Source organism: Rana temporaria, chromosome 5, assembly GCF_905171775.1.
Source record: "Rana temporaria chromosome 5, aRanTem1.1, whole genome shotgun sequence".
Taxonomy (NCBI): domain Eukaryota; kingdom Metazoa; phylum Chordata; class Amphibia; order Anura; family Ranidae; genus Rana; species Rana temporaria.
Window position 1 is genome coordinate 133066932 of NC_053493.1, and position 13709 is coordinate 133080640.

Genomic DNA, 13709 nt, shown 5'->3' on the forward strand with positions numbered 1-13709 from the left:
CAACAGATTTTGCGCACTCAAATTTTAGTAAATCCGCCCCAATGTGTAACTGATTTTGTCTCTCCCTCTTTAGTAAATACAGATTTGCATACAGTCCAATTTAGTATTCTGCATATTTACAGCTGAGCTACCACAAGAGAATAATACAGTATGTTTCCTGGGCGATCCATAAAAATCCCTGTTTTAAGGGAACTATCTGCCTTGTTTGTACAGTGCTTGTTTCCACTGTTCTGTTCACTCAAAACCACATTGGCTGACCCATGCTGATAACGTTTAACTCCAGGTTGCACCTTACCCCCTCATCTGGCATTTTATAATATTTACTGAATAACCTTACAGGAGAGACTCTACTATAAAGATTTTCTCAGCCAATCCATACTGTAGTCAGAACCGGAAGTCGCGTACACTGAGGACATGCTGCCTGGGACAGCAGCCTATTCTCTTCATTCGATCACCACTCGCCAATGGAGCTTGAAGATGGGCCTGAGGAGGGAGCACCCGCTCAGATGGAACCAACGGCAGCCTCTGGTTCCCATACTACCTCCAAGGATAGACAGATGAAACCGAAATGCAGAAACTGTAGCGCCAGGCTGCCTGATCTATCTAAAAATATGTTTGTGAAGATTGTTTTTCATCTAGGGCTAGTTCAGAGACGTCCTTTTTTAAAGAGCTTTTGTCTTCAATGAAGGAGGTGGTTGGTCTTTCAGTGACAGGGCGGCAGGTCTGGGACCTTCTTCCTCTGGTCCCAGGACTCGAGATCCTTCAGTTAAACCCCCTCCTCGGTCCAAGATCAGTGATTCACACTATACCTCAGATCCAGAAGAAGGGGAGAACCCGAGCTCCTCATCTGATGGGGATGCCACATCAGTGGGTGAGGTGGGTAACCCCAAGTTTCTTTTTCCAGCAGAGGAAATTGATGAGCTTTTGAAATCAATTTAAACCTCTAAACAGATTGAGATGCCACAGCAAATCCAATCTGTGCAGGATAGAATGTATAGGGGGCTTCAGGGGCGGAAGTCGAGGACTTTTCCGGTTCGCCAGTCACTTAAGGATATGATTCTGTCAGAATGGAAAGATCTGGAAGGAGTGTTCCAATCTAAAGGGCACAAAAGAAGGTTTCCTTTTCAAGCTGAAATTTAAGAAACTTTCTTTAAATGTCCTAAGCTAGATGCCCCTATGTCTCAGGTTTCTAATAAGTCAGACCTGTCCTTTGAAGATTCAGGGGTCCTGAAGGAGCAAATGGATAGGAAGGCCAATTCTTTGCTACGTAAGTCCTGGGACGCTTCAGCTTTATCCTTGGGTCCAGTTGTAGCATCCACCTAATGTGGCTAGGAATTCAGATGTAGGTGTTCAGCGTCTGGACGAGCTCCTTTCGTCTGACACCCCCCAAAGAGGAGATAAGTGAGTCCCTCCCACTCATTGCTAAGGCAGTGGCCTTGGCTGATGCAGCTGCATCCTCCGTGAAAGCTACACAAGGTCTTCTGCTCTTATTAATTCAGCCAGATGAGCAATCTGGCTTAAGACTTGGGAGGGGGACCTGGTCTCCAAGAACAAGCTCTGCGGCATCCCTTTTGAAGGCAAGCTCTTATTCTGTTTCTCCTTGGTGGATGTCCTAGCTCGTTCCTCTAAGAAGCATAAATGGTTCCCTTCTCAAAAGAATAAGCCACAGAATAAGACTTTTTGTGGTTTCCAAAACAAAGCTAATTTTGGAACCAACAGGCGAAGAAAAAGTGGTCTTTTAACATAGATAAGCAGAAGGGGATTCTCTTTACTGCTTCAGCCCCTTCCAAAAATCCCTAGTGACGCAAGGGTAGGGGGAAGGTTGTCCCACTTCGTCAAGGAAGGGAAAAGATTTACGACAATTCCTTTATCCTTCAAACATTGATAAGGGGTTACAGGTTGGAATTAAAAATCTTCCACCCCAGAGATTTTTTTTTACTCATCTGCCGAGAAACCAAGAGAGACGGCAGAAGGGAAAACAGAAGGGGTCATTTCCTCTGTCCCGGAAAATCAAATATTCCGTGGATTTTATTCCCACGTCTTTTTGGTTCAGAAAGCCTCCGGCGGCTTCAGGACGCTCAACTTGATGACCATCCGGAACAAGTATATTCTCTACAGACGTTTCCGAAGGATTCTCTGGATCAACTAGTTCAATTTTCAAGAGAGGATTCTCTCAATCTCTCCTGGTGGGAGCAGCTGGAACACCTGCAGGGAGGGAAGAACTGGGCACAACATGCTCCAGAGAAGGTTACCACAGACGCCAGTCTGTGGGGCTGGGGTGCGCATTCTCAGGGCTGGCAGGCCCAGGGAGCTTGGTCGCCGGAGGAGGCAGACCACGCCTCAAATTTCAGGGAACTACTAGCTGTAGGGAAAGCTCTCTTGGCTCTGCAGGAGAGGCTCAGTTCAAAAGACCTGTTGGTATTTTCAGACAATGCCACGACCGTGGCATACCAGAACAAGCAAGGGGGCACTCGTTCAGAGTCACTCCTAACGCTATCACAGCCGATTCTTTCCTGGGCGGAAATCGATGTCACCTCGGCATCAGAGGTTCAGAGAACACGCTGGCGGACTATCTGAGCAGGGTGAGCGTAAGTTCCAGCTGTTGGGAGTTGCTTCAAAGCACGTTCCAGGAGATTGTGCTAAGATGGGGGTCTTCCTGCAGTGGATCTTTTTGCCTCCAGTCTCAACAGAAAACTCCTGGCGTTTTTCTCACTGGAGAGAGAGGCGGGGTCTTTAGGGACGGATGCTCTCTCCTTCCCGCGGGATTTCGCTCTGGCCTACACATTCCCTCCTTTTCCCCTCCTACCTCTAGTAGTTCGGAAAATTATTCAGGATCGGGCAGAAGTGATTCTTATCGCCCCCTGGTGGCCCAGGAGGAGTTGGTTTTCCTCTCTGAAGACCCTCTCTGTGGATCTTCCCTGGCCCCTGCCAGAGCGGAAGGATCTATTCCATCAGGGACCAGTATTGCATCCAAACCGTCAGACCTTCCATTTGACGGCCTGGAGGCTGAACATCGCATTTTACAGTTGAAAGGGTGTTCAGAGAAAGTTATTCATACTATCCTGGACAGCCGCAAGTTGTTTCTCTCCCAAAAATGCGAAGGAGGAAAGGTTTCGTTTTTTTTTTTCCGACGTAAAGATATGTCTGCTGCTTTAATAAGAGAAATCCAGTGGGTTTAGAAGTTCCTCCCAGCTGTTAGTATTGTTCAGTGGCCCCAATAAGGGATCCACAGCATCCAAAAGCTCTATCGCCAGATGGATTAGGGAAGCTATTTGCGAAGCTTTGAAAGCGTCAGGTCGTAGTCGTCCTCCTAGAATTGGGGCTCATTCAACAATATTCATGGGCTACGTCATGGGTAGAAAGAGCGGGGGCATCATGGGAAGAAATTTCTAAAGCTGCCGTCTGGTCCTCCTCTCATGCATTTGTCAAACACTATAGAGTTCAGATGCTTTCCAGCCAGCACCTCTCCTTTGGTAGGAAAGTGCTTCAGGCTGTTGTCCCTCCCTAAGGTATAGTATCTTGCTTATCCTCTCAAGTAGCTGTCCTGGAAGGTAAGGGGGGAAAACCCTGTTAGACTTACCGGTAACAGTATTTCCAGGACAGTGTCTATTTTCCCACCCTATTTTTTTCTTTCACCTGATGGGGTGTGTTTTTTTTTTGTTTTTTTTGTTTTTTTTCTCTGCCGAGTGCATTGTGGTGGAGGTTTACTTGATCTTCTAAACTGAAGGTCAGAGGAAAGGGAGAGGCCTTTTAAATTGTATCGGATTTGTGTTTCCTGTAGAGGGCGGAGCCAATCGTCTCTCAAGTAGCTGTCCTGGACAGTTCCTGGAAATACTGTTACCGGTAAGTCTAACAGGGGTTTTAGTTGCACAAATTTGCAAATGCAAGCGTAATCTACAGGTCCCGGTAAGGTGCCCTGTAATCTGTAGACCCTACCTCTAACTTTCACAGGCTTCACAGTGGAAGCACATTCTGATGAGATGGGTGAAGGCAGATGGACTGGAGGGAGCCCACCCCTCAAAGGTACAAGCGCACATTGAACACCCAGCATGTAGCAGGTGATAGATGTAGGGGTGGGCTCCCTCCAGTCCATCTGCCGTCATCTATCTCAGAATGCATGTGCTTTCACTGTGGAGCCTCTTAAAAGTTAGCGGTAGGGTCTACAGATCACAGGGTGCCTTACCGGGGCCTGTAGCTTGTGCATGTATTTGACCATTTGTGTAACAAAACCCCTATTTTTAAACGCATACTGTTGGACAGGTTAATCTGGTTGGTGGTAGGCTGGTTGGTAAGTAGAGCTTGGAATTTTTCCTTGGCTTTTGTTCAATACTGTAGCTAGGCTATATTATGCTAATGCATACAGTAAATCCTGGTTTTAATGCACGAGTTATAAGCTGATTTATAATAGAATTTGGGGTCTGGCTAGCTGAGTTGAGTACCAGAAAACTTATGTATTGATGATCTGTTTAAATTATGCTACAGGAGCAGGTGACGGCACTGCAAGCTAAAAATGATGAGGAAGAGAGCAAAAATATGAAGTTACAACAACAGGTTGACAAGATGGTGCATCATTCCACTCAGATGGAAGAGGTTGGTTCACCATAATATAGCTTTTATTTTTTGAATTTTGCACAGTTGCTGGCCATGTGTTTTCATTGTTGATAGTTGACACAGCTTGCGGTGCTTATTTATTGCAAATGATTGTGACCTAGATTTTTGACCCAACTACCAAAACTTGCCAAGAATGTACTTTGGGACACACACGTGCTATGTCAGTTCTGCTTTAGGTGTTGGTTTATTCCACATGACAATCTCATTTTACAAGGCATTAAAAAAAAAAAAAAAAAGGACCACAATGTGTGGAGCCTGCAGTGCCCTATTGAATGTTCTGTGAATAACTCTGTAGAGCACTGTGATTGGAAGAAAGTAGGGTCACATGATTTGTTGTGCTCATTGTACAACTGCTTACATTGTAAGAGCAATTGGATGGGCACAAATTAACTTACTACACACAAAAACCTTTTAATCCATTAAGGGGCGCAGGAATGCAGAGACTGTTGGAAATGACAGGCAACTCAAAATTCAACATTGATGTCCATCTAGTCGTACATTAGGGGACACGGTGTGAGTATTCAAGTACATTGGGTTATGCTGCTGCCTTCAGGATATTGGACACTGGCAAAAAGTTGTAGGAACAGCCCAGAATATCAACTCCCATCATGCCTCAGGTTTTTTTGTTTTTTTTTGGTGGTGTCCTAGGACAGGGTTTCTCAACTCCCAGTCCTCAAGCAGGTCATATTTTCTGGATTTCCCTCAGATGAAACAGCTGTGGTAACTACTAAGGCAGTGAAACTGATCAAATCACCTGTGAGAAATAATGGAAAGCCTGAAAACATGACCTGTTGGGGTGTCTTGAGGAGGTGAGAAACGCTGTCCTAGGAGAAACAATCTCTTCTCTCACAGAAAGGGGAAAATCAAAGTCTTTCTTTATTATTATTTTTTTTTTTTTATCTAGCAAGTTGGTTCATAGCCAGAACAGGCTCCTTTTTGAAACTTTCAATTATAAGCACAAGGGCAGCAGTCCTGGATCCGGGATCACTATCCTCTGCCTGATTCGTAGCACTCTGAGTCTTCTCCCTGTCAGGGTTTTTCTCTTCCTATGTAGAAGTATCGTCTAGGGAAGTATTCTCGGTTACAATGTCTGAGAAAAAAACTTCAGCCATGATGGCTTAACGTGGACACAGGAGCAGCAAGCATTCTCCACCAGAATCTTTCCCTGAATTCTGAGTAGTTGCTTCTGCAGTACGCCAACAATAAGGAGGATTGCATACATAAACCAGGAGGCTTATATTAACCATCAATGAGGAACCAAATAGTCTTGCAGCTCACAGAAAAGCAGAGCTGATGCTGGCTTGTGCAGAGTTTTACTTTCCAGCCCTGACTGCCATGTCACAGTTGTGGAAAATTGATAGGTGGACTTCCTTAGTCATTAATGTCTGGGCTCTGGAGAATGGGCTCTTTGCCCAGAGGTGTTTTCAAAAACATTGTAGTGGGTGGGGGGATGCCAGACGTGGATCCCCTGGCTTCCAGGTTCAACAACAAAGATTCAGGGATTCTTTAGCTTTGAGGGTTTGCTCTGAAAACTTGGTGAGATCAAGTCAACCTGATCTATGCTTTTGCTCCTCTCCTTCCTAGCCTACTCTGCAGGATCACAATGGAGAGAATCCTGGTGATTCTCATTGTGCTGAGCTGGTCCAGGAGGATGTGGTACTTTTACTTCATGCTTCTGGCAGTCTTTGAAGGGGGCTCCCAAATTGTCCAGATCTTCTGTCCCAAGGGCCGGTTTGTCAACCTGCTGCTTGGCCAGTGGCTTTAACAGATTGGCTGTTGAAGCCCAGGTCCTGAAGTACAGGGGCTCATCAGGGCGATTCATCCCTTAGCACTTGAAAGCTAGGAAATAGACTTCCCAATGTCTATCATGACACTTGGCATATGTAATTCTTCTGGTGCAAAATAAGGAAATTCCATCCCAGGAAGCTTTCTGTATACGAATCCCATCCTTCTTTTTTTTTTTTTTTTTTCTGGATTGGCATCAAATCTTGGCTTTTTAGTTTATTTTCAAAGACCGCTTGCTGCTCACTCCTTAGTAAAGGCCCTTGTTCACCACCCACATCGATTCTCCTGTACTTTGCCTAGTGACTCGGTGGAATAGCAACCTGGTCAGTTCTTCAAATACCACCATTTGGACCTAACAATAATATTCAGTCTATCATAACTCACATGGTTGCATTTTTCATTACCAAAGAAAGGTGTGCAAAACACCAATTTCTACCAAATCCATATGTTCATGTGAAAATGTCAAAAAAACTAGCGGTATATCACGGCAGGTCCTCATTCCTGCCAGTCATCAAGCCCCTCCATCCCCAAAAAACCCACCTGTTCCTAGCGCCCTCCCTATTAAGTAAGCTTTTTTGATATGTAATGGCCTAGATCTGTCCCCTATGAACTTTCTAGGAAGATGTATGATATTTGGCTGCAATACCACAATAGGCACTCAACGAGGAATATATGCACACCAATAAATGTATGCACCAACACCTAAATGGACTGGTCTTTAGAAATTTTAAATATGCCTTTTCCCTGTCTCATCACTCACTTTTGCAAGGCGCGTTTCTTAGTTGCTGGCCTTGTCCTATGTATAGCACAAGAAAGTGTTCTTTACAGGGGTTAAGATTATCTTTAAGCCCAGTGCCATTTCTTCCAAAGGTATTTGTTTTTATTTTACCTTTTACCAAGGTTTCTATCCGCTACAGATCCCTTTCTCCAGTCTAATTCTGTTGTCCCTGCAGGTCCTTAGGGGGGACAGACTGCTTCTCTTCCCCCTATTGCTAGGTGGATTTGACTGCTTGAAGGAGAAAATGTTTTCCTGGGCTGGCCTTTTTGTGTTGTGTGTCCAATTTTCCTGTAGGCAGCATCCTAAAGACTTGTACACCTGGGCCAAACATTGGGTGGTATTGGCCAGTTCAGTAGAAACTGGTGTGTGTGTGTGTGTGTGTGTGTGTGTGTGTGTGTGTGTGTGTGTGTGTCTCTACGGCAGCCGATCCAACAGAAGCCCGGCCGAACATCTCTAAGGAGCATGACCAAAAAAGATCTGCCGATTGGCATCCATTCCCAGGGGGAGCCATCCTCCTGTCAGAACACAGTAGCTCAGAGGGGGAGATCGGTGTACTAACATTGAATTGTTGGTACAGTGGCTCCTCTTGATCTCTTTAGTGTGTGTGTGTGTGTGTGTTTTTTTTTTTTTTTTTTTTTAATGTTCAGCCTGCTGGGTTGAATGGAAAAAAACTGAAAGTGTGTATCGGGCTTAACTCGACAGTGTCTGAATTCCTGTGTCCCTCATTGGACTTGAATACAGATATTACAGAGAGTATAAAAATCCTATAAGATGAATAAGACTTTTTTGCACTTGTCCATTATCTGCTGAAAAATCTGATCTTGTATTTTGCAGCTTTTTTCATCAGAGAGGGCAAGCTGGAACAGCAGACATCAAGAACTTCTTGCACAGATTAATGTTTTTGAAAAACGGCAGCAAGACTTTAAAGGCGGAGAAGATGGTGAGCAATAGTGTAGGGTGGAATTTAATGTCGGTTATGAATTCTAGCATGTGAATAAGTGAATAATGCAGTAGATTATTAATGTTAATCCCTGTATGGTAATGATGCTATGACCTATATCACGAAAAGATGACACTGCAGGTAAAATCTAATTGTGTTCTTGGCACAAATTCTACAATGTAATGTTGGGCAAGCGATTGGTTTTCCTCGATGTTTCACATCAAGTCCAACCCAAGGATTGTACTAATTGTACAAAAAAAATCTCGAACGACACAGGCTTTTTTAATTTGAGGCAGAAGCTTTGTAGCCTAGATTGTCTGTGCAGTCTTTTGTGTCAGATTTTTCTTGTATGAAAACCATACACATTTTGGTGTTTGGCAAGTCTGAATCGGATGTCGAAAATTGTACATACTATATTAAAATTGAACGATCATTCCTCGTACAGAATTTTTCTTTCGACCCCCCCCCCCCCTTCTTTCTTTTTTTTTTTTGTGTGTACCCAGCTTAAGGATATCAATGAATATTATCTTTTAATCCTAGTGTTGATCTCACATTATGTATAGTATTTTTAAAGGCTGGATTTTTTTCTGTTCTGTAGTTTTAAAAAGCGAGGTCCACGATCTACGTGTAGTACTTCAGTCTGCAGATCGCGAGCTTCGGGCTGTAAAGATCGAGTACAGTTTATACAAAGGAAAACAAGAAAAGGAGATGAGTGACCTGTCTGACCGCCACATAAATGTGCAGCTGCAATTGGACAATGTCAGGTATACATGTTTGGAATTGTTGGTACAAGCCAATCATTGTAATGAAAGGCATTTTGATGTTTTCATTAAATAACACTAGCAATAATTTACCCATGTGGTGTCTGTAGAGCAAAATGCAACTTGGCTGTAGGGTTTGTAAAGCATATAGGTATGCTAAAGCAGTGTTTTTTAAACTCCAGTCCTCAAGGCTCCCCAACAGGTCGTGTTTTAAGGCTTTCCATTATTTTGCACAGGAGATTTGATCAGTTTCACTGCCTTAGTAATCACAGCCGTTTGATGAGGGAAATCCTGAAAACATGACCTGTTGAGGCTCCTTGAGGACTGGAGTTGAGGAAAAACTGTGCTAAAGCATGTTGAAAATGTCCTGCACTGCATCTAAAAACTTTGAGAGCAGGTACCACAAGGCGCTTGCACTTACCGATCATGTCCAGAAAAGCCTTCTCTGTGCTTCTTTTCTCGACTTTGAAGCACAAACTACACCCACCACAGCTCTGTTAAATGAAAGTTCCTTATCAATAAGACTTTCTTATTGGAAACAGTCAGTGAAAAGGCATTTAAAGAGAAAGGTATCCCAGAAGAAGCATAGCCAGAGGCCTATTCCGAAACACGTTTGCAGAATGTTCTTGTATCTTAGAGCTTAAATCGGCATTCGAGTTTAAGTTTATTAAAAGTCAGTAGCTGCAAAAAGTGTAGCTGCTGACTTCTAATAGACACTCACCAGCTCCATGGTCCAGCAATGCGGCTGCCCGAAGCCTTGCAATGCCAGTGTCACGGAGAGGAGCAAGTGTGGGCACCCGGCTGTGACAGCTTGTGGCTTCATGGTCTACTGCGTGAGTCACGCTGTGCCTCATCAGTGGCCGGGCAATCTTCTGGGACGTGTCACAACAAGACTGCAGGGAGGGAGGGGGAGAGGAGTAGTCGCCTAGGCGGCGAGAGCGGAAGTGGTAGCTGGGTACCTCTCAAAACATGGTATTCTACTTCAACAGATTCATCACTATAGCAGCCACTGCTGACTTTAATTCATGTAAATATGTCTCTAAACAAACAAAATGGTTAAATGCTGAGATGAGGATTGTCACGTTTTACTTCTGTTTAATAAATTAGGTTGGAGCATGAAAGTTTACTGGAGGAGAAGCGATCCCTTCAAGATGCTTATGATAACTTGGAAGAAGTCATGAAGTTTGAATCCGATCAACTAAAACAAGAGCTTTCTGACAGCAAACGTGAGAATAAAACAGTGAAAGCTGAACTTGGTGTAAGATCTGGCTTTATTTTTATTTATTTTTTCCTCCCCTTTACCCAATGATATTTCCAAAGCTGTGATTATGTAATGGTCTGCCTATTCCATCACCACAGTGTGTTTAATGCCTGCATCCAACTGCTATTAATAGCCCCCCAGTCCTTGGTCATAACCATGTTCCTGCAACTGTTGGGCACAGGCTGTAGTGTGTGCGTAAAAGGCGCAATTGACATAGCAACTGGCATAGAGAAGGAGCTTCAGCAGCCATGGAAGATGTGGATTTCAGAGGAATGTTGTTATAGTGCCACCTGTAACTCTGCGAAATAGAAAAAACTTGATGCAACAATAGGGGGGAAAATTATGCACTTTCATGCTTGTAGTAATAAATTCTAGGTATTACAAGTGGTGAAGAGGTGTCTTTAACTGCTTGCCGACCAGCCGCCGGTCAGCTCTGCTGGGCGAGATCACGTAGATCTAGATCGCCGTTCAGCCAATAGGAGCGCACCCGCTCGCGATGCCGACGCACGTGCCCGGCGGGCGCGATCACCGACAGGCACCCACGATCGCTCGTTACAGAGCAAGAACCGGGAGCTGTGTGTGTAAACACACAGCTCCCGGTCCTGTCAGGGGGAGAAATTTACTTATTGTCTGTTCATACAATGTATGAACAGCGATCTGTCATTTCCCCATGCAAGTCCCACCCCCCATTCAGTTAGAACACACCCAGGGAACATAATTAACCCCTTCCTCGTGTTAACCCCTTCCCTGCCAGTGGCATTTTTTATAGTAATCAATGCATTTTTTATAGCACTGATCGCTATAAAAATGCCAATGGTCACAAAAATGTGTCCAAAGTGTCCAACATAATGTCGCAGTACCGATAAAAATCACTGATCGTCGCCATTACCAGTAAAAAAAAAATATTGATAAAAATGCCATAAAACTATCCTTTATTTTGTAAACGCTATAACTTTTGCTCAAACCAATCAATAAACGCTTATTGCGATTTTTGTAAAAAAAATAAAAATTATGTAGACAAATACGTATCGGCCTAAACTGAGGAAAAAAATAGTTTTTTTTATATATTTTTGGGGGATATTTATTATAGCAAAAAATAACTAAAAACCGCAGAGGTGATCAAATACCACCAAAAGAAAGCTCTATTTGTGGGGAAAAAAAGGACGCCAATTTTGTTTGGGAGCCACGTCGCACGACCGCGCAATTGTCAGTTAAAGCTACGAGGTGCCGAATCGCAAAAAGTGGCCCGGTCATTGACCAGCAATATGGTCTGGGGCTGAAGTGGTTAAAGGAACTTGAACGAAGGGAAAACTTACCTGAAACAGTCACTGCTGGACAGCTTTGCTGGCTCATGAGGTTTTGGAGGTTGGAAAGTAGTCTGGGAACAGGAAAATCCAAGACCTTGAGGAGCTTCTTGTGCTATGACAATTTAACCACTTCCATACAGGGCACTTGTATACCTTCCCGCCCAAACCAATTTGTAGCTTTCAGCGCTGTTGCATTTTGAATGACAATTGCGCGGACATGCTACACTGTACCCGAACTAAATTTTTATCATTTTGTACCCACAAATAGAGCTTTCTTTTGGTGGTATTTGATCACCTCTGGGATATTTATTTTGTTTCTGTTATAAAACATTGTAAAGAAGTAAGTTTTCTCCGGCACTGATGGTACTGCACTGATAAGGTGGCATTGATGGGCACTGATAGGCGGCACGGATGGGCACTGATAGGCGGCACGGATGGGCACTGATAGGCGGCACGGATGGGCACTATCGTATGTGTTGTACTAATGGATGCCAATGAGTGCCAAACAATGCCTGCCAATCAGTGATGCCCATTGTGGGCACTGATTGGCATCCATTTTTTGTGTCCTCCTCATCCCTGGTGGTCTAGGGTGGCATATATATATAATTTTTTTTTTTTTTTTTTTTTTTTTATCCCTGGTGGTCTAGTGGCCATCCCTGGTGGTCCAGTGGGCATCCTCTGGGGGGGCTGTGCTGATAAACCCTGTCACAGGAGCAGCCGATCGGCTCTCCTCTACTCGCGTCTGACAGACGCGAGTGAGGAAAAGCCGATTACCGTCTTTTCCTATTTACATCGTGATCAGCCGTGATTGGACACGGCTGATCACGTGGTAAAGAGTCTCCGTGAGAGACTCTTCACCTTGATCGGTGTTGCGGGGTGTCAGACTGACACCCTGCAACAACGATCGCCGCGATGCGCGCCCCCGGGAGGACATCATATGACGTCCAGTCAGGATTCTACAACCACTTTGCCGACGTCAATCTGTCATTGGCGGGCGGCAAGTGGTTAAGCACTTCTTCTTTTTTTCCCAGGTTTATTTGACTGCCTTAAATAAAGCAGGCTTATTGCATTGGCCTAGATATTCATGTTCTGCCATTTGTCTCATTTAAGAGGGACATACTTACTATATTATGTGACAGATGTGACGTATTGGTTATAGAAATTAGCCCACGCAAAATTGATTTGATTTAGTTTTGGCAGGATGCTTGCACTTTAAATCCCAGGCCTTCACAATTGTGCCTGTTAAAGTGACACAAATTCCATTTTGCCAATACTAATTCTTTATCTTCGTAGCCATAGATATGCCCTCCACTTTGCAGGGCCTGCTAATTGGTCACTTGTGTATTGTAAATGCCTATACTCCTCTTTGTAAGACTATTCAAGGGGAAAATTTCTAGCGTCTCCTAGGCATAAGACAATTGCCACTAAGACTATGGGGAGGTCTTTGTGTTTTGAGTTTGACTGCACACCTTGGTCATTTTAAAGGGGCCCTTGCACTTTTTTTTTATTTTTTTATATATACACGTGAAAATTGCTGGACTCGAAAAGTTGGGACTTATGGCAGGATTATAGAATTTTTGGAGTATCAAAAAAATATATATAAAACAAGGTACTGACTCTGTCACCTAGGTTCCCATTTAAAATATAAATTTCTGCTCCCCTCCTGAAAATGCTGGTTGCCTTGCCAACACAGGCTTAAATACTGTCCTCGAACAAGCATGCTGCAAGTAAAAGTCAAGTCGGAACTTCTAATCTATATAACTAATATCCTCCATATTCCTCAGTGCAAGTTTCCTTTAAAGCTGGTCACACGGACATCAGAGTGCATCAGACAAGCAAGATATTCCAGACCTGCATTTATATGGCTTTGTAGTGGGTGGGAAAAATCTTCCAGTTTATATCAAGGAAAATCGTTGCAACTAGTGAGAGTATAAATATAATAAAAAAAAAAAAAATCATTGCTTGATCCATTGATTTTTGAATCCTAAAGTCTGAGTACAATTTTCTCTGAAATAGAGCAAGGTTTTTAGTTGTTTATTTTTTGTTTACTTAACAGAATCTTTTGGAGCTTTTGGAGACTGAAAAAGAGCACCGCCAAAATCTGAAATCGCAACTAGAAGAAGACAAAGAAAACAAGTCTAGGTAAAAAAACAAGATTGCATTATAATTTATGCACCTACAGCTGTCTGGCCACAAAAAACGCTGCCTCCATGCAAAGATACTACTACTGTAAATTGTGTACGTTAAACTGGATGCTGCAAGAAAA

The 13709-nt window shown here is 43.6% G+C and overlaps 1 protein-coding gene across 2 annotated transcripts in view; it reads left to right on the top strand.

Moving 5' to 3' along the window:
- Positions 1–13709, top strand: part of KIF15 (kinesin family member 15) — a 116778-nt gene that overhangs the window by 79436 nt on the left and 23633 nt on the right. For both annotated transcript variants that reach the window (XM_040353133.1, XM_040353134.1), the window contains exons 18-22: positions 4483–4590; positions 8009–8114; positions 8713–8878; positions 9983–10133; positions 13500–13585. In XM_040353133.1, coding sequence (XP_040209067.1) covers positions 4483–4590; positions 8009–8114; positions 8713–8878; positions 9983–10133; positions 13500–13585 — 617 coding nt within the window. The remainder of the gene's footprint in view (positions 1–4482; positions 4591–8008; positions 8115–8712; positions 8879–9982; positions 10134–13499; positions 13586–13709) is intronic.